The sequence below is a fragment of the Halichoerus grypus genome, chromosome 12 (assembly GCF_964656455.1).
Source record: "Halichoerus grypus chromosome 12, mHalGry1.hap1.1, whole genome shotgun sequence".
Classification (NCBI taxonomy): domain Eukaryota; kingdom Metazoa; phylum Chordata; class Mammalia; order Carnivora; family Phocidae; genus Halichoerus; species Halichoerus grypus.
In genome coordinates this window covers 83,854,026-83,875,302 of record NC_135723.1, presented here as the reverse complement: position 1 = coordinate 83,875,302, position 21,277 = coordinate 83,854,026, and the positions used below count along the sequence as shown (strand labels likewise).

The following is a 21,277-nucleotide window of genomic DNA, read 5'->3' as shown; positions in this document are numbered from 1 at the left end:
ATGAACCTTGAAAACTATATGCTAAGTGAAATAAGCCAGACACAAAAGGACAAAGAGTGAATGACTCCACTTATATGAGCCACTTAGGATAGGCAAATTCATAGAGACAGAAAGTAGAATATGGTTTACTAGGTTTACTACAGAATTTTTGGTAGGGATGATGAAAACATTTTGGATCTAGATAGTGGTGATGGTAATACAACATTGTAAATATATTTAATGCCACTGAAGTATGAACTTACAATGGGTAAAATGATAACTATTATGTTTATATATATATATATATATATATATATATATATATATATTACAGCAATTAAAAAAGAAAAGACAAAAAAAGCATATTACTATTTAGCTATAGGGAAACTAATGAATATTAATGTGAAGCAGCATGACAAATCTTGGTCCTTATGTGCTTAATAACTATTGGTTTCATTTCCCTTCTTTCCTCTCCAACATCCTTCCTATGGTGCCATTTCAGTAGTTTCTGGAAGTCCAACTAGTAGCCAACATTGCAGATATGTGGCTGGTCTGGGACTGCGCACTGGGATAGCAGGTTTTAGGTCTTTTCTGGACAGTACACAATTTTTGTTTTTATGCTAAAGAATGAAGTTTTCCAGGGACACCTGGGTGGCTCAGTTGGTTAAGCGTCTGCCTTCAGCTCAGGTCATGCTCCCAGGGTCCTGGAATCAAGTCCTGCCTCGGGCTCCTTGCTCAGCAGGGGGCCTGCTTCTCCCTCTGCCTGCCGCTCCCCCTGCTTGTTCTCTTTCTCTGTCTCTGACAAATAAATAAATAAAATCTTAAAAAAAAAAAAAAGAATGAAGTTTTCCTCTTCTCAGTAGATGGCACCACTGTTTAGCCAGCTGCACTGGCCAAGAACCTTAGAGTCATCCTCAACTCTTCCCTTTCTCTAACTTCTCATACCCAGTCCTCTCACCTACACCTTCGAAATATGTCTGGACTCCAACTATTCCTCATCACCTCCACAGCTGCCAACCTGGTCTGCGCTACCAGCCTCTGTCACCTGGGCCACTCCAAGAGCTTCCTAATACAGCTTCCTGTTTCCCCTTACCTTCCTACAGCCTATTTTCCAGTGCCAGGACAGTCCTTCTAAAATATCAATTGGGCTATATCATCTCTGTGTTCAAAACTCTCTGATGGCACCTCATCACATTTAGAGTAAAATTCTATAGTCTCATCATGACTTCACCAAGGCCCTGTCAACCCCTGACAACCTGGATCTTATTTGCTACTACTCTTTTTCTAGCTCAGTCCACCTCAAACATGCTGTTCTCCTTGTCGTTCTTTATGTACACCAAGCAAGCTCCTGTCTCAAGACCTTTGCACTATGAGCATGAGCTCACTCCATGTTCTTGTTGCACTCGGGTCTCTATTCAACTATTCCCCCTGAAGAAGACATGCCTTATAAATCGCTCCAAAGAAAATAAAATACTTAAGTATAAATCTGACAAAAATAAGTATAGGCTCTGTATGATGAAAATTATAAAATGCTTATGAAAGAAATAAAAGACAACTTAAATCCTTAAAGAGACACACTGTTCATGGATGGGAAGCTTCAGTATAATAAAGACGTCATTTTCCCCTAAACTGATGCCCTAAACCTCTAGGTTCAACATAATTTTAATCAAAATCTCGGCAAGTTTCTGTATTAGACATAGACAAGCTTATTCTAAAATTTATGTGGAAAGTGAAAGGCTCTAGATTAGCCAAAACAACTTTTGGAAAACAAGAATGAAGTGGGAGAAACCATTTCTTGATATTCAGGCTTACTATAGGGCTACAGTAATCATGACAGGGTGATATTGGTGGAAAGATAGACACACTCACCAATGGAACAGATAGAGATCTCAGAAACAAGCCCACAAATATGCCCAATTGAATTTGTCAAAGAAGCAAAAAAAAAAAAAAAATCAATGGAGGAGGGATAATCTTTACAATAAATGGTACCAGAGCAATTAGACATCCATAAGAAAGAATATGAAACTCAATGTACACTTCACACCTTATACAAAAATTAACTCAAAAGGAATCATAGACTTAAATATAAATGTAAAACTATAAAACTTCTAGGGAAGAACACAGAGAAAATTTTCAGGACCTGTGAGTAGGCAAAGAGTTCTTAGACTTAACACCAAAAGAATGACCATTAAGAGAAAAAACTGATAAATTGGACTTCATCAGAATTTAAAACTTTGTGCTGAAAATGACACTGTTAAGAGAATGAGAAGACAAATTACAGACCGGGAGAAAATACTTGCAAATCACATATCTGACAAAGGTCTAATGTCTGGAATATATTTTATTAATTTATTATTTATTTTTAAAAATATTTTATTTATTTATTTGACAAAGAGAGAGAGTGCGCGCATGAGCAGGGGGAGCAGCCGGCAGAGGGTGAGGGTGAAGCAGGCTCCCCGTTGAGTAGAGAGCCCAACATGGGGCTTGATCCCAGGACCCCGGGATCATGACTTGAGCCAAAGGCAGACGCTTAACTGACTGAGCCACCCAGGAGCCCCTGGAATATATTTTTAAAAACTCTCAAAACTCAGCATTAAAAAAACCAACAATCCAATTAGAAAATGAGCAAGACATGCACAGACAGTTCACCAAAGAGAATATATTGGTGGCAAATAAATACATGAAAAAATATTCAACATTAGTCATTAGAGGAATGCAAATTAAACCACAATGAGATATCACAACATACTTATCAAAATGGCTAAAATGAAAAACTGTGATTAACACCAAATGTTGGCAAGGCTGTGGAGAAACTGGATCACTCATACATTGCTGGGGAATATAAAATGATACAGCTCCTCTGGAAAACAGTTTGTCAGTCTCTGGAAAAACCGTACATACACTTACCATACAAGCCCGCAATCACACTCCTGGGCATTTAGCCAAGAGAAACAAAGACTTATTTTTACGCAGGAACTTGTACACAAATGTTCGTAGCAGTTTTATTCATAATAGCTCAAAATTGGAAACTAACCAAGCATCTTATAAGGGTGAATGATTAAACAAACTGTGGTACATCCATACCATGGAACACTACTCAGAAATAAAAAGGAAAGAACTATTGATACGTGTCACTTGGATGAATCTCAAGGGAGTGACACTGAGTGAAAAAACCCAATCTCAAAAGGATACCTACTGCATGATTCCATTTATGTCGCATGAAATAACATAATGATAGAGATGGAGAACAGATTAGTGATCGCCAGGGATTAGTGATGGTGGGGAGGGATGTATGTGGCCCCAAAGAGGTAACTGATGTGTCTTGTGATGATGGCACAGTTAAGTATTTCTTTGTAATAGCTTTATTGAGTATAATTCGTATACGTAGGTCAGTACCTCGATCGTAGTGATGATTATGCAAGACTATACATATGTTAAAATTACCTAGAATTATGCACACATACTCAAATGAGCGCATGTGTAACTGGTGAAATCTGAACAAGCCCTATGGGTTGCACTAATGTTGCTTTCTTGGTTTTGATACTGTGCTATAATTTCATAAAATGCTAACATTCGGGGGGATGAGGGAAAAGTGCATGGGACTTCTCTGTATGTTTCTTTGCAACCTCCTGTGAGTCTATAATTGTTTCCAAAAATAATGTTCTTTTTAAATTTGAGGTATTTTAAAACTGCCTCATCCAAAACAGCACCTCTTCCTTCACTCTCTACCCTCATATCCTGCTTTATTTTTCTCCATAGCCTGTCTCTCTCCCTGACATAAGATATAACATATTTTGTATAAATCTATATCCTTCAGTAGAGTTGGGAAGGCAGGAACTTGTGTTTTCCACTGTATGCCCAGTCCTACAATGGCACCTGGCCCATTTGTCTTTGTTGACTACACGAGTCTACCTGCCTTCCTGTGGATGTACATTTCCTTTATTGTGTCTATAAGTAAATTGGCCTTTACAGCCCTCTGCCAGAAACAACACCTTTATCAAGGTATTCACCCCAGACTCTCTGTTCAGAGAAATTTCAATTGTCTTTTCCTCAGTAATAACATTTCAATACATGCAATTCTCTAGTGGGGAATAAGCAATTTGATGCCATTCTGTTTACTCCTTCCTGGCTCCAATCAGGTCTTTTGGGAATATGTCCTCATTCAGTGTCTTTCCGGGATAGTTAAACCTTCAGCTATGAGAAGGCAGCTAAATAAAGGTCCTTGAATCTGACAGAGTTGACCCTGTGTTCCTCAAAAAGAGCTTTAGGAGGCCAAAGCTTCAGAATGAGTGGTTCAAATAAAATGAAACAATCTTACAAGAAAAACAGTACAAAGAAAGACCATTAAACTCTCAGCCATCTTATTACAGATGGTCATGACATATTTTGTTATGCGTCTGTGGAAGGCAGAATAATGGGTCCTAAAAAATGTTCACATTCGAATCCCTGAACCTGTGAATATGACACCTTGCATGGCAAAAGGGACTCTGCAGATGGATGTGATTAAAGTTAAGGACCTTGAGGTGGGGAGATTAGCTTGTGTTATGCAGGTGGGTCCAATCCAATCACTTGAGTCCTTAAAAGGAAGAAAACTTTTCTGGCTGTAGAGAACCAGACAAATGGTGTTGCTGACTTTTAAGATGGAAGAAGGGGCTTCAAGAAGCTGGAGAAGTCAAGGAAACAGATTCTCCCCTGGCACCTCCGGAAAGGAATGCAGCCCTGCCAACACTCTGATTTTTAGCCCAGTGAGACCTGTACCAGGTTTCTGATTTACAGAACTGTATGATAATAAATTTGTGTTGTTTTAAGCACTAAGTTTGTGATAGGTTGTTACAGCAGCAAGGAAAACTAATAGGGTATCTTATTCTGATTATAGCTTTTCTATTAGCTTTGCTTGTAAGCAACAGAAACCAAGTTGAGTTTCCTTAAGCAAACAAACCAACCTTTTCGGGAAGCCTACGGTGTCTCAGGGAACCCAAGGCGGGGCAGCAGTGAAACTGCAGAAAGGTTGTAGGACCGTAGTGAAAGCTGCCACCCGGAGCGTCCTTCCTCTGCCCCTTTTTTTTCTCTGTCTCCCCACCCCCCATCTGTTTCATTCTTCTCTTTCTGTAAATAGACTTTCTCTGCTACTTAGTTCATAAAGTGTAAGAAGGCTGAGACTCAGTTTCCATTTGCTTCTCTTTCTTCACCAGACCAGTCAGCTCAGGCTGTGACTAGAATCTCGTTCTCAATTCCAAATCGCAGGAAAGGAAGTCTGGCACGGTTTGGACTAGGTGCCTGTTACAGGTTGAATAGTGTTTCTCGTTCCTCCTCTCTAAAAGGGGAGCCCTAACCCCCTGAGTAACCTAACCCCCTCAGTACCTCAGAATGTGACTTCACTTGGAAATAGGGTCATTGCAGATGTAATTAGTTAAGATGCGGTCATACTGGAATAGGATGGGCCCTTATTCCAGCACGATTGGTGTCTTTATAAGAAGAGAAAATTGGAACACAGTCACAGAGGGAAGATTGCCACGTGAAGATGGAGGCAGAGGTTGCAATTAAGCTGCCACAAACCAAGGAATGCCAACCAAGGTTAAGGCTCTGGAAGCTTAACCAGAAACTGGAAGAGGCAAGAAAAGATCCTCCCCTAGAGATGCCAGGGGGAGCATGGCCCTACCAACACCTTGATTTTAAGTTCTGGCCTCCAGAACTGTGAGACAATAAGTTTCTGTTGTTTTAAGCCACCCAGTTTATGGATCTTTGGAAAGTAATACAGTGCCTAAGACTGATCCGGTTAGCTCTGTCTGGGAGACCATGTCTTACAGTACAAATATGGCTCCTTAAGATTCACCCCTATGGCTTGAGGGGTAGGGGACCTATTTCCAAAGAAGGAAGAACCACTGTGGGCTGGGCAGGTGCACTGAAAAGCTGTCCACTCTAGCTCCCTACAGCTGGGATCAATATGATATTCCAATTTTTATTTTTTTCTTTCTTTTGTTTTAAAATAGTTATTTTACCCTCTAGAATGCAATCTAGTGTATGTGATAGATGAATCTCAGTTGCTTCTTTCTCACACCGTAACCTACTTGTCCTAACATTATTAGTGATCACCCCTTCCTCTCATCACTGTATTTGTCAGTGAGTACAGATGGTTGAAAATGCTTCTGGAGTATCTATGCTATTCCATTCATCTGACTGATTTACCAGGTTCCTGGCGTGGTAGTGAGAAGACTCTAGAGGCTTAACTTCCAATATAAATTCTAGAGCATGGTTACTCGCCACTTTATCTCCTTCTCTAAGTGTTTTATCTATGGCAATTTGGAATATCTAATTACTCTTAACTTATTTTTTGTGGGGAGAGAGTATGGTTTACAACATGTTCCTGACCTCTTTAGAGTAATGGCCCAGGGGAACTCTTCTGGTAGAAGGTTTGTGTGTCCCCTTTTTGAAACTGGACCCTGACCCTGTTTACGTATCTTCTCTTTTGGGATGAGAACATGGCAGAAAATAGCATATTAAAGAACCCTCATATTAAACTTGCAATAAATGTGTGCCTGGCACACAGTAAACACTCAATAAATGTTAGGTAATTTTTAGAACCAAGGCCAGACAACGCCCACCTCAAGCTCTTCCTAGGATTCCCTCACCTTAAGAGATGCATGAGAGTGGGAAGGGGGTATCGTAGGCTGAATAACGACCACCCCAAAATGTCCATGTCCTCATTCCTGGAACCTGTGTGTTTATTACCTTACACGGTAAAAGGAACCTTATAGATGTGGTTAAATTAAGACTCTTAAAATTGGAAGATTATTCTGGATAACCTGGGTAGGCTCAATATAATCAGAGGGACATAGGAGAGTCAGAGTCTGAGAAAAAGAAGATGTGACCATAGAAGCAGAGGTTGATGTATTTTAAAGATGAAAACAGGGGCCAGGCAAACAAACAGCCTCTAGAAGTTGTTAAATGGATCCTCTAGAGCCCTCAGAAGGAACTCAGCTCTGATGACACCTTGATTTTAGACCAGTGAGACCCATTTGAGATTTCTGACTTTCAAAACTATAAGATAACAAATTCGTATGTTTTAAATTTGAGGTAATTTGGTACAGCAGCAATAGAAAACAAATTCAGAGGGGATCAGAATTTCATTGAACATTCTGCAAAATCTGCACTCTTGGACTCAAAGTCCCTGTTTACGTAGTAGGGTTTGAGGCCCAGAGAATTAGCAGTACCTTTCCTGCCACCTCACCCCGGCCAGATTTTCACCTTCCTTCAGGCCTTTCTCCACACTTCTGTCGATCTGGCCTGATTTCCGCAGCCCCAAGAATTTTCTTCCATTCACCCAGCTCTGAGGCCTAGATTTGATAGCTATTCTAAGATACCGGCGTTAACCCCACCACATGTTTGAGACTAGGGTTATTAGAAACTGAAATCCAGGGAGCAAATCACAATGAAACATGAAATACCAGTAAGAAACCATTTTAAAAATTGGGGCATTTTCTCTCCCAGCATCAGGCCGAAGAGAAAGAAAGCTTGAGAAACTGAGAACCAGAGACACTGAAGAATGAATCTAGCTAGGAACGATGAACTGCAATATAAGCTTCTGCACTTTTGCCAGCGGCCCTTTAAGGCCCGGGACTTGGGCAGAAATTCCTGACCCTTTTGTCTAAGCCCAGAAGGCTAGATACCCTAAGACGTAAGTAAAAGTGTAGTTTGGAGTTAAGCAGTCTGGATTTGAACCCTGGTTCTGCGGACCACCATTCCTGTTCTCTTATTCCAAGAGGCCCCAAACGAGCCCCTTGCCAGGTGAGCTCCTCAAAGCCAGGGAACCGGGAAAGTGCGTCAGCCCAAGTCCTAACCCAAATGATGGTCCGCGGCAGCATGAGAAGGAAAAGTATAAAATGCTTTATAAAATGTGTCTTCGACACAGAGAAAGCGCGCTTTTCTTACTCTTCTCTCAGAATAAAAGGCCCTTACTTTTAATTTTTTTATTTGTGATGATTTAATTTTTTTCTTTCCGTTGTGTTACTAGCTGGAGCTAAACATTGGCTGGGGCCCCAGGCGGCTGCTGGAAAGGCGCCCTCCCAGGAGCAGAAGGCTCGTTTAGAAGAAACTGGGGGCGGGGAGAGAACTCGCGACTCGCTCTCTCCAGCGCGGTAGGGATTTTTTTCGAGTCTTTCTCCGGCCAGGCCAAAGCTCCCAGTCTGAGACCCCCGACAGCAGAGGGCAGCGAGGAGACTTCGGGGAACACTAAGAGCATAACTGCGTCCCGCAGCCACGTACCCACTCCCTGGCAACCCGGCTCCCAGCTCCTCCGGGGCGGGGGGCGGAGGCGCCGGCTCCGGCCGCCGCGGGGGCGGGGACCACCCACAGCGCCGCGCGGCCCCGCCCCGGCCCCGCCCCCGACGCGCCCGCCCGGCCTCCCGGCTAGCCGCCCTCGCACGCTTCTCTGGGCGTGAGGAACCCCGCGCCCCGCTGGCATTTTTTTCTGAGTACTCCTTTAAGTACGGCGGGCAGCGGTACAAGCTTCTTCAGATGAAGATGGAGGAGGGGGCCAGAGGGCCCAGACTGGGGGTGAAGAGCTGGCCTTCTTCCTCCTCGTTCCCCTCCCCGCCCCAGCGGAGAGTGCTAGACTCTGATTTCCAGCTGTGTTCTTACCTACCCCCGTCCTGAAAGTTTTGGGTGGCCAATTTTAATTCAGTTTAGTTTGGGGAAAAAATTAACATCAGGTTTTAGGATAACATTACGCCGTTCCCAGGTCGGAAGTGGGAATCTTTCGACCTAATTTAGACCGGGGGGGCGGGGTTGTGGGAGGGGAGGATTGCATCTGGTTGAGGGAGATAGGGCGAGGGATGGGGCCCGGGAGGTATTGTGGTGTTAGGGGAGTCTCCAGTCCCCACCTGGAGAGAGGGCCCACCCGCTGCGCCCTTCTACCCCTCCCGTTCTAGTTGCCAGAATGGAAAATTCATGGAGTCCAATTTAGCGCAGGTCAACAAACTTTTATTGCCACTTCTGGCTCCCCTGCCCCTGCAAAATCCCCGCTTCTTACACTGTAGAAACACTGAGCTCTGGTGCAGGGTAATGGGGGCGGGGGCGGGGGTGTTAACCTTGCCTCCTCTGCACACTGCCAAGGTTAAAGAATCCCCACTTGCTGGAGAGGGAGGGCCAGAGGGGAGGAATTCAAGGGCACAAATGGCTCAGTCCCACCTCTGCTGGCTGCAGAGTATAAAGACCATGGTTCCAGACCTTTTAAAAAAGGGTGGAGTGGGGGAGAGGGATGAATTTGGCTGCTGTTGTACCCCTTGCCCTTGCTGCCATGTTTCCATGGAAATGAGGGAGGGGCAGGATGTAGCTCACTTTGACTACCTGGAGGGATGGCCGGGCAGCATTTAGTAAACGTATCGCCGTCCACTCCTACCCAACACATACAGCTGTCCCCAGTCGACCCCAAGCTCACTGCCTGTTCCACTCCCTTCCCTTCTGGAGCTGGTATCCTACCAACTGGACTCCAGGTAGGGCTGTTAGTGTCCACTCTCCAGCCAGGTCTTGCTGGCAACAGATGGAATCAGTATGTCCAGCAGGCTAAGTAATATCAGCCCTGGTAGAACCATTGGTTTAGTGCCTCAGTGAAAAGCACCACCTAGTACCCCCAAGACTCTGTGCAACTGATGTTTCCCAAACATCTCTGCCCAGACAAAATTAAAAAAACAACAACAACAAACCATAAACCCAAATGTGTAAGGTTAAAAATAATGCAAAATAACTCTAATAATGCCGAGGGCTAGGATGGAGGAGAGGAGGAGGTGCATCCTTCCTAGACTTGAGCCACCTGTGCCCCCTGCTTTCTGCCCAGCTGGAGTTGGCTTCTCCCCACTGGGCTGTCGCTGGGGAACTGGAATCCAAATCTCCGTTTGGTGCTGAGAGCTATACCCACTGCTATTGGTCGGTGAGGCTTGCCTGTCGCCATAGTGAGGAGGTGCGGGGTGAATTCTCAGTACCATGGGTCAGCTCGGTGCTGCTGGTTGTAGAACTGTAGTTTGATCTGATCTTTGATCTGATTCACAAGGATCTGGGACAGCAGGATTCCTACCAGCTGGGAGAGGCGAGATGGATCGGACCCTCAGCAATGAGTGATGTCTTTGTTTTCCCTGACTCAATCTTCCCAGTATGGTTAGCACCATCCCATCCCAGTGCCTGACACCCTAGCTGGTCCGCAGGTGCCCTCCCCTAAACAAAGGAGCCTTTGCAGAATTTTAAGACCCACAAGTCTTACAGGGTAAGTTACCTGGGGGATGGCCAGGCCCAGTGCTACACCACCAAGAAGGAAGAGGTTGCTGTGTATCCAGTTGACCAATTTGTCAATACAGCCATTGGTATAGATGACTTTACTAGCCTCCAGGTATTCAAGGGCCTGCATACCTTGGCCACACATGGTGTTGATCACTGCCTGGGGAAAGAGTTGAAAAGCCAAATGGAATTCCCATTCCCAAACTTTTTATTTCAGGTCCTAGCTTATGGTCTTCCCATCCTTCCTAAATTCCTAAATTGTTAGGGAATATATGTGGAGGATCCTAACTTGGAAGTTTCTAAATGCAAGCTTCCTTCCCTCTGGGAGATCTGAGTTCAGTTTCCCTTGCTTTAGAGACCTGCACCTTCTGAATCCCCACGTGGACCGCAGGAGTGAAAAGTTAACAGAGCCATTAGATTGGGGCAAAGAGAAACATCTGACAACTGTCCTACAAAATTGATTGGTTAAGCTAGGGAATGGGGATTCCCTACAGTGGCTACCCTAGTCGGGAAGTAACTGAAATTGCTGCCCAGGAAGAAATGAGGTGGGATGTAGGCTCACCTGGTTTGGGGTAGGCAAGCAACAGGAGTAAGGCACAGAGCAGCGCTCACGGCTGGGGTTGTCTTCTGAACAGTTGAAGTACATGTTCTGGGACCAGTCCCTATAGGAAATCCCTCCACAGCAGCTGAACTGCAACAAAGCCCACCACAGAGGTTAAGAATCACCCACTCCTCACACTGAAGTGACCAGGGGAATTCTCAGAGCAGCCAAAAGTCCGTGGCCAGCTTCCATTTGTAAATTCAGGCTGTTTTTAAACACAACCTTAAACCTTGAGCTCACGTTTCTCAGTGGCCTTTACCTTTATATACCTTGTTATAACGACCATAGTTGTATATATATTTTGTTTTTCACATTCAACTATGAGCTCCTTGAGAGCAGTTTCTGCATAGTATAGAGGCTGCAAAAGGAGGTGTTCAAAAACATTGGCTGAAATAATTAAAGGATCAGTGTTGAAAATGTTTGTTTTAATACAGAGAAAACAGAAGAGAATCTTCAATATTATGGGCCCATAATTACTCCATGAAAGCAAGTAGGATCCAAGTAAGTTGCACCAAGGGAAGGGGAACTCAGTACTGGTCTCAAAAGCACTTTTATTTAAAATTCAACTTTTGATTCATAGCAGCATTATTCACAATAGCTAAACGATGGAAGTGACCCAGGTGTGCATCAAAAGATGAGTGAATTAACAAAATGTGGTGGATACATACAATGGAATATTATTCAGCCTTAAAAAAAGGAAACTTTGACATATCCTACAACATGGATGAAATTTGAAGACATGCTAAGTGAGATAAGCCAGTCACAAAAGGACAAATATTGTACAATTCTACTTACATGAGGTCCCTCTAGTGGTCAAATTCATAGAAAATAGATGGTAGTTGTCAGGAGTTGGGGTAGGGGGAAATGGGGAGTTAGTGTTTAATGGGTAGAGCTTCATTTGGGGAAGATAAAAAAGTTCTGGAGATGAATGTGGTGATGGATGTAAACAGTGTGAGTATACTTGGTGCCACAGATCTGTATACTTAAAAAGGTTAAAATGGTAAATTTTATGTTATGTACATTTTACCACAATTTAAAAAACTTAACTTTTGTATAGGTAATATTTAAAAATCTGCCACTTCCTTATCCCCCTATAAGTAACCACTTAGAATAGTTTCTACATATCCTTGTAGATTCCTTTCACAAATATGAATACATATTCTTTCCTCCCTCTTTTTTTACACAAATGGTAGATTACTATATACACTACTGTTCTGTTCTCTTAGAAGTACTTTTAAAGCACTCTGCTATGTATGGTTTTTTGCCAAACCTCCTTCCAGAATCCATTACCTGGAAGGTAATGAAGAAGTCCATAGGCCTGGAGGGTGAGGTGTCTCTTGGGATGGCATTAACTTTTGCCTACAGCCTCTGAGACCACAGCTGACCTCCCCCCACTCCTAGCCCATACCTTCTTCTGGCCAAAATCAATGAGGTTCTGTAGATCCAAGTCATCGCGGTAGTGCACAATGGCATTATTGATGATCTCACTCACTTTCCCTCGTGCCTGCCAGAGACATGAGTAGGGAATCAGAACACAGGACTAATCCCTAACTGCTCCTCCATTCAGGAATAACAGTAGACAGTGGTCATCCTTCTTCATGTAAGTCAGCCTTGAAATCAGAACCAGGTCCTAGGTTGATGGCCAGTTCCGAAGCCCATCCATCCCTGGGCCCTCAGGTACCAGTAGGCAAGAGAAACACAGGACCTGCTGTTGCCTCTTCTCAGAGCCACATTTTCGAGATAATCCAAGATTTATTTACCTCTGAACACTATTACCACAAAATACTTGTTGATGCAAAGCAGAGAATCTAATATTTTAGTAGAAAAGGGCTTACAAAGCCAAGACACTGACCTCTAGTGGACAGAAGAGAACTACATCTCTTTAGACTCCAAACAGATCATTTTAGGATTTTACTAAGCCAGAAGGACTAGGACATTCTGAATGAACTCAGTGGCTCCCCATTTCATAGTTTCCACCATGCTTTCTTCCTTCTTGCTCTGCTACTTCCCTCAAAGTTTCTTGTCTATAGTCCAATACTACCCCCTGGCAATCATTTGCTCTTTGAGAAAGGAATTCTGGTTCTTAACTAAAAGGACTGTCACTAAATAGCAGATCACTTCCAGCTATGGTGAGCACTGCTCAAAATCTCGTTTACTTTCCCCCTTCTTTCCTTCTGTTTATCCCAATAAGCAATGTTTAGAAGAAATAAAAGATTCATGTTGTCTATGGTCTACTTGATAATTGTGTTTTAACCAATAATTTGCCATTAAAGTTTGCAGATTATTTTAACTTTGTGTTCATAGAATTTATTTTCCTGTTGGCTTCTCAGACTGTCAGAGGAAAACACCTTACAATATGGAAATCCTCTTTAAATATGGTGACTTTAAAGGCCATTCGTTCATCCCTAAGGAGAATCTTTCAAAGGCTGATGCTTCTCAGGGGAAGGAGCACTGTGGTTAATTAATCAGGCTAAACATAGGCAGGAACCTTCTCTTCTTCCCTCTGGTTCATACCTGAGGAGGCCCCTTGGCTCCCAACGTTACCTTGTCTGAGAAGACGAAGCCCAGGACCCCTGCAGCCAGCTGTAACAGGAACACGATGGTGAGGCAGAGTGAGAACTGTGGGGAGCAGGCAGGAAAAGGAGACAGTTGATTACCATGCTGGGCTCTAGCCCCTCCCAGGGCCATGGGGAGTACTGGGTACTGGGGAGCTATGGGGCACTTCTCCCAGGTGCCCCATGCATGATAAAGGCCTCTGCCTCCACCATGCTGTCTTGAGGGTGGCCACCCTGTGCTGGGTCATCTGGGCTGAGCTCTATAGTGGGGAGCAGACAGCACAAGCTTGGCGGGGGGAAGGGGGAGAGGTGCAGAGGAAACTGAAAGGTTGTAGGAATGGCATCAGGAGCCTGAGAGGCATATGGAGGAGGCCGGAGTCTTTCTGGTGGGGCCCCTGACCACTCACCGACCACTCACCGTCTGTAGGAGGCAGATGTTCTCACGAAGCGATCCAATACAGCCGCAGAAGGTGAGCAGGAACATAAGAACGCCCACCACAATCAGCAGGATGGCAGGGTCCACTGCCAGGCAGGCCAAGGCTGCTTCTGGGGGAGGGGCTGTCTCTCAGTCTGAGCCTTGCTGACTGAGAGTGATACCCAGGGACGAGGTGGGGGGTGCCCCCCAAAACTGTTCTCCTCTGCAGGGGGAGTCTCTAGTATGGTTGGACGACGGTTATGGGGAGGCAGTGCTCCCCTCCCGTGGGAGAATAAAAAGGGCCCAGAAGGGTTTGTGACATTTAATTTGAGGAGCTAACAAAGTGAGAGCCTTTATTCCCAAGCTTAAGAGAGGAGGAACCACTTTCGCTCCAGAAAAGAATTAGAATGGCATTAGCTCCCAGTTTTGCAGATTCCGTTTCCTGGAGACTTTGTGCAGTAGAACAGGAATGGAGGTTGAGTTACTTCAGGACAGAGTGAGGGAGGAGCTGAGGCCTCGGATTACTCTCTGCTCCCCGAGGCCTACCTCCTTTCCTAGACACTTCCTAAGCCTAAAATGCAGGCAGATCCTGGGAGATTCGTGGGAGCTTAGGGAAATCCTGGTGAACTGGCATGGCCTACCTGCTGCCTTGGAGTAGGGTGTTAAGATTGGGCTAGAAGGTTGCTGTCCTCTTTAGCCCCATTACTTACGTGGGAAAGCGTATTAGAGGGCCAGGGCTGAAGGAAACAGAGGAGGAAGAGTCATGGGGAGACGGAGGGGGGCCTATAGCTCACCTGCATGCTTCATGAGCCGAGCGTAGACTCCCACAGCCACCATCACCATGGAAATCACCTGTGGACACAGGGAATGAGGCAGACCCTGAGATTTTGGAAACCAGAGAGCCCGCTGTAAGTTACCTTCAGGAAGAACAGGAGGAAGATGACTTTCCTAGGAGCCAGAGATGAGCATCTCTGTCCCCCCAACAGATACAATTGATAGCATCTGTCTGCTTTGCCTCCAAGAAAAGCTTTTACCAAGGTGATCTCATTTGATCCCCACAACAGAGTTACCTTGCGGGGCAGCTATTTTCCCTGTTTTACAGATGAGCAAATTAAGGCAATTCAAGGTTACTAACAGTGGTTAAGAATGTGGACTTTGGAGTCAGTCAAACCTGGGCCTCTGATAAACAAATCACTGAGCCTCAGTTTTTGTACCTGAAGATGGGAATTTAAAACAACTACATCTAATAAAACTACCGTGAAATTAGATAATGCATGGAAAGCATTTAACACAATGCCTGACAATAAATATTATCTATCATTACTAATAGTTAACTTGTCCAGGGTCACAAGTTTTGAATTTGAATTCAACTACATCAAAGGGAAGGGTTTTTTTTTTTTTTAAGATTTTATTTATTTATTTGACAGAGAGAGAGAGACAACGAGAGAGGGAACACAAGCAGGGGGAGTGGGAGAGGGAGAAGCAGGCTTCCTGCCGAGCAGGGAGCCCGATGTGGGGCTCGATCCCAGGACCCTGGGATCATGACTTGAGCCGAAGGCAGATGCTTAACGACTGAGCCACCCAGGCACCCCAAGGGAAGGGTTTTTAAAAAATATTTTATTTACTTGAGAGAGAGAGAGAGAGAGAGTGCATGCGTGCGTGCAAGAGAGAGCATGATGGGGCGGGGGTGGGGCAGAGAGAGAGGGAGAAGCAGACACCCTGCTGAGAAGGGAGCCTGATGGGGGGCTCGATCCTGGAACCCTGGGATCATGACCTGAGCCAAAGGCAGACACCAACTGACTGAGCCACCCAGGCGCCCCCAAAGGGCAGGTGTTAAACCTGAAGCAGGCCTGAGTAGAGGCACACTCCCAGGTTTCTAACTCTCTTGGGGGTCAAAATGGTGTCAAATGCAAGAATGCAAGTGCATCCCAATGTGAAAGAATGCATGCATGAATGCATGTGTGTAAGTAAAATACCAGACTGCCTTGGCAAAGGAGCCTTTATCTTTATAAACCTGGATTCCAGTGTGGAGCAAAAGAGTTTAGACGCTTCAAACTTCCGGGCTCCTCTTTGAGAGACTAAACCTGTCAGAGACTACCAGCAATCCCCAAAGGGGCCTTTTCTGCCCCACCTCCACCCCCACGCCAGGCCTCCAGGAGTGCAGGGCAGCCCAGCGTTCACAACTCTTGGACACTCTTTCTTTGTGCCCAGTCCCCAGGCTGGTGCTAAGCTGCAGCTGGCTGTCACCATGGCAATAGCTGGGGCCAAGCTCTGGCTGGAGGGAGTTCTCAGCAGCAGGGACTTGACCAACTCAGTGGGGAAGGAGATGGCTGGCTAGACTCCACTGTCCTACAAGACAGAGACCAGCTGGAAAGAGCCGTCTTGGGGCTTTGGTGGGAGAAGGGAATAGGGCCCCTAGAGAGGGAATAGGGTCAGAGTAGTCCCTCAGCAGAAAGACATTTTTCCTTAGTGGCCTCTGCCTTCTGGTGCATTTAGCAGTAAATGGAAAGCCTTATCTAAAACCGTATCTTTCAGGACTCTTCTCTGGCTATATACCCAGCCTTGCCCCTCAATCATTTGGCACTGCCTCGGACTCAGGGCCAGATGTGTTATCTGCTGGCCCTTATGCTCTTTGTCCAGGAGAGAGGGAGCTGCTTGCAGAGCTGGGAGTGGGGCTGGAGGTGCAAGCTGGCTTATTGTCCCCCAGCACAAGCAGGCTGAGGGAGCAAGGGGGAGTGGGTGGGGAGGCGAGGAAACCACACGAAAGAGATCCCAGCCACCCCCGAGGCCTGTAGGCACAGCTCTTTGCCAGAGTGACTGAGCATCTTGGCCTGCCCTTTAAAACTCCCCACAGCCAATTAACAGTTCTGAATATCCTTTTACTGAATCACTGAAGGGTATGTATCTGCTCTTTATTTCTGTTGTTCCCAGGCTCCTCACTGTTTTGCAACATGTTAAATTTTCACTAGGATGTATAACTTTCCACAGAGATGGTCTCTGATTAAATCCTAACACAGCTAAAACAAGAAAGAAAAAGTAAAGAGGTGCCACGTCTCGCGGTAACTTAATTCCACATGTGGACCTGTAATTACAACAGTTGCTCTGTCTTTATTTGCGGTAGGTAGAATAGTGTCCCCCAAAGATGTCCTGTCCTAACTCCTGGAACCTGTGAATATGTCACCTCCCATGGCCACAGGGGTTTTGCAAATGTGATTACGGATCTTGAGATGGGGAGATTATCCCGGTGGGCCTTAGAAATAGGAGGCCAGAAGGTCCGAGTCAGAGAAGGAGATCAGTATGACAGCGGAAGAACAGGTTGGAGAGGTGTGGTGCCAGGAGCCAAGGAAGATGGGCAGCCTCTAAAAGCTGAGAAAGGCAGGAAATAGATTCTCCTCTGGAGCCTCCAGAAGGGACCATCCCTGCCGATACCTTGATCTTACCCAGTGAGACCCATTTTGGAATTCTGACCCCTGGAACATAAGAAAATTAGTGTTGTAGTAAGCTACGAAGTTTGTGGTAAGTTGTTAAAGCCACAGTAGGAAACTAACACACTGTCCAAATTCCGTTCATCAGCTGCTATGCACAAGGTACTCAGAGGACCGCAGAGATGAGTGAGATATGGTCCCTGCCCTTAAGGAGACCTGTATGTTATATGGGAGAGGGACAAGAAAAACCAGAGCCTATCCTTTCCAAACTTGGTGTCATTAGGACGGGCGGGAGGGCAGGGAGAGAAGAACTTAAAACTGTTGATGTCTTGGCTGCACCCCACACCACGTATTTCAGAATCTCTGACACTGGAACCCAGGCAACAGTACTTCTGAATGTGTTCCAGGTGATTCCAATTTTGAGAACCACAAGCCTAAAGCACATTCAGCCAGGGATCTAGAGCAGCAGGTGCAGGTTACATTAAAATTGAGATGAAGACTTTAATATTATCGTTAACATTTAATACGATCACTAATGACACTGCTTACCTGGAGCTCACTAGCTAACTCTAAAATTCGACATTTCTATCACTGATCTGCCTCTTTATCCTGGAGTCACAGCTTGCCCTTTCACACCCCTATTCCTGCCCACATCTCCCACCCTGAATTCTTCAAAGCTACTGTCGTCCCAAGGTTAATGCCGCTGCCGTTAATAGCACAGCGTTTTAGAGCTGAATAGAACCTTCGAAATGAGCTCAGCCACTCACCTCTTTTTATAGATGAGGCCCAGAGAGCACAGCGATACTTGACCAAGTGCACATGGGTACAGAGGAAACATCTGGACTAAACCCAGTTTCCAATCTCAGTCTGGAACTCTTTCCACCATATCAGGCTTTGCCACAAAATCCTTATAACACCCCGCAATATCGCCAATGACCTCCTTTCGTGATGAGGATGGAGATAAAGACACTTCTTAGAATGGCTTTTCATATTCTGGCGAGAATGAAGCCTCACTGGAAATTTTTAAAAGCTAGACACAGTTTTTAAAATAGCTGAGTCTAGCAAAAGGCATGTTCCTGAAGAGTTGTCAAATTATATAAAATAACTTGCATGCACCAATACCTTTATCCTTATAGAAGGTGAGTAATCACCTTATAATGAAAATAGCCATCCCCTGGGCTCCTTGGGAAAATGGTTCAATCTACGACTGGAGCAGGAGATATACAAGATAAACCTGGGGTATCTCGTGGTGCCAGAAAGTAAGGAAATGCTCAAAAACAAACACCCCCCCCCCACTACTGTGGGTATGCTAAAGTGACATCAAAATAAGGAAGTATGAAATTATTACCCCAAACATAAAATAAATATCCATGAGTCCATATGGATAAAAAGGACTTAAATTTTTTTAAAGAGGACTTAAATAAATAAACGAGGGAGAAAAGACAAATCTCCCAAATCAAGAGTCGGACGCTTAACCTATTGAGCCACTCGGATGCCCCCAAAATCGAGGAAATTCTAATTCTGTCACAGCCAACAAAAACCTAAGGAGACAGGACAACTAAATGAGATTTGGTATCCTGGATGGCATCCTGGAACACAAAAAGGGTGTTACGTGAAAACTGAGGAGATCTGAATAAAGTATGGACCTCAGTGATAATGATAATAACATTAATTGTCACGAATGTATACTCAGGTCACGAATGTACCATACTCATGTCAGATGTTGAGAGAAACTGGATGTGGGGTATATGGGGATTCTCTGTACTATCTTCTCAATCTTTCTGTAAAACTAAAACTGTTCTAAAAAATGAAATCTATTTAAAAACAGCCATTCCCAATTTGTTCGGTGTTAGTTGGTTAGTAAATCCACAGTTTTTAATATCAGATTTTCCTAAACTGGGGATTCACTTGCATGCAATTTCACAAACTTTAATTGGGGGGGGGGCGAGAGGGTTGTCCTTACACCAAAGTATGGGACAATGGATCTTTTTTTTTTTTTTAAGATTTTATTTGACAGAGAGAGCACAAGCAGAAGGAGAGAGAGGGAGAAGCAGGCTCCCTGCCGAGCAAGGAGCCTGATGTGGGACTTGATCCCAGGACCCTGGGATCATGACCCGGGCCGAAGGCAGCCGCTTAACCGACTGAGCCACCCAGGCATCCCCGGGGCAATGGATCTTAAAACAGTTCAGGTGTCAAGAGCACCACGAAGCTACAATGCTCTGTTAGTATAACCTATACAATTTTGACATACTAAATTCTTTTCTTAAACTTTAATATGCTATCACTGCTATCTAATTTGCAGTCCATATTTACTTTTCCCCAATTCTCCCAAGAATGTTTTTTTACCTGTTTTTTAAAGATTTTTTAAAAAAGATTTTATTTATTTATTTGACAGAGAGAGACAGCGAGAGAGGGAACACAAGCAGGGGGAGTGGGAGAGGGAGAAGCGGGCTTCCTGCTGAGCACGGAGCCAGAGGCGGGGCTCGATCCCAGGACCCTGGGATCATGACCTGAGCCGAAGGCAGACGCTTAACGACTGAGCCACCCAGGCGCCCCTTAAGATTTTTTTTTTAATTTATTTATTTATCAGAGGGGGGGATCGAGAGAGGGAGAGAGCCCAGGCAGGGGTTGCCACAGGCAGAGGGATAAGCAGGCTCCCTGCTGAGCCACCCAGGCATCCCTATAACCGGTTTTGGTTTTTTTTTTCTTTTTTTCCGATCCAGGATCCCATCAAGGATCATGCATTTAATGATCTTTAGTGATCAAGTCTCCTTTGGCCTGGAAGAGTTTTGCAGCTTTTTTCTTTTCTTTGGTTTTGGTCTTTCAAGACACTGACTTTTAAAAAATTGTGGTAAGGGGCGCCTGGGCAGCTCAGTCAGTTGAGCATCTGCCTTTGGCTCAGGTCGTGATCCCAGGGTCCTGGGATGGAGTCCCGCATCGGGCTCCCTGCTCCGCGGGGAGCCTGCTTCTCCCTCTCTCTCTGCCTGCCGCTCCCCCTGCTTGTGTTCTCTTTCTCACTATCTCCCTCTTTCCCTCTCTGTCAAATAAATAAATAAATTAAATCTTTTAAAAAATAAAAATAAATAAAAAATTGTGGTAAAATACATATATCAAAAAAGTAACCATTTTACAGGTCAGCAGCCTTAAGTCCATTCACATTGCTGTGCAAGCATCACTGCTATCATGTTCCAGGGCTTCTTCATCACCCCAAATAGAAATCTTTAACCCATTAAGCAGTCGCTCCCCCCCATTCCCTCCACACCTCCAAACCCTGGCAACCACAGGTCGGCTTTCTATCTCTATGGCTTTGCCTATTCTGCACATTGCCTATAAATATGGCTCTTTGGGTCTGGTTTCTTTCACTGAGCATAATGTTTTCAAGGTTCATCCATGCTGTGGTGTGTATCAGTACTTCATTACTTTTTATGGCCTAATAATATTCTGTTGTATGGATATAACACAATTTGTTTAGTCATTCACCCACGGATGAACATTTGAATTGTTCTCACATTTTGGCTCTCACATTTTGGTAAATAGTGCTGCTGTGAATGCTGGTGTACAAGTTTTTTTTTTAATACCTATTTTCAATTCTCTTGGGTATATACCCAGGAGTGGAAATGCCAGGTCATATGGTAATTCTATGTTTAATTTTTTGAGGAGTTACTGGACTCTTTTTCCATAGTGGCTGCACCATTTTCCATTCCCACCAGCAATGTACCAGGGTTCCAGTTTCTCCACAACCTTGTCAATACTTGTTCTGACATTTTTTTGACACTGGCATTTTTATTTATTTATTTTTAAAGATTTTATTTATTTATTTGACAGAAAGAGAGGGAGACAGTGAAGGAGGGAACACAAGCAGGGGGAGTAGGAGAGGGAGAAGCAGGCCTCCTGCGGAGCAGGGAGCCCGATGCGGGGCTCGATCTCAGGACCCTGGGATCATGACCTGAGCTGAAGGCAGACGCTTAACAACTGAGCCACCCAGGCACCCCCCCTTTTTTTAGTAAGCTCTATGTCCAATGTAGGGCTGTAGCTC

The 21,277-nt window shown here is 44.8% G+C and overlaps 1 protein-coding gene across 3 annotated transcripts in view; it reads right to left on the bottom strand.

The window, feature by feature from the left end:
- TSPAN33 (tetraspanin 33) overlaps positions 1-21,277 on the bottom strand; it is a 30,777-nt gene that overhangs the window by 2,841 nt on the left and 6,659 nt on the right. Inside the window, exons 2-8 of one of the 3 annotated variants that reach the window (XM_036089335.2) lie at positions 14,611-14,668; positions 13,820-13,944; positions 13,391-13,465; positions 12,255-12,350; positions 10,808-10,936; positions 10,244-10,405; positions 8,937-10,051 (exon numbers count right to left, since the gene is read on the bottom strand). In XM_036089335.2, coding sequence (XP_035945228.1) covers positions 9,950-10,051; positions 10,244-10,405; positions 10,808-10,936; positions 12,255-12,350; positions 13,391-13,465; positions 13,820-13,944; positions 14,611-14,668 — 747 coding nt within the window. In that variant the 3' untranslated portion in view covers positions 8,937-9,949. Of the gene's footprint in view, positions 1-8,936; positions 10,052-10,243; positions 10,406-10,807; positions 10,937-12,254; positions 12,351-13,390; positions 13,466-13,819; positions 13,948-14,610; positions 14,669-21,277 lie in introns of those variants that run through there. The other 2 variants (XM_036089334.2, XM_036089336.2) reach the window with 2 other exon arrangements.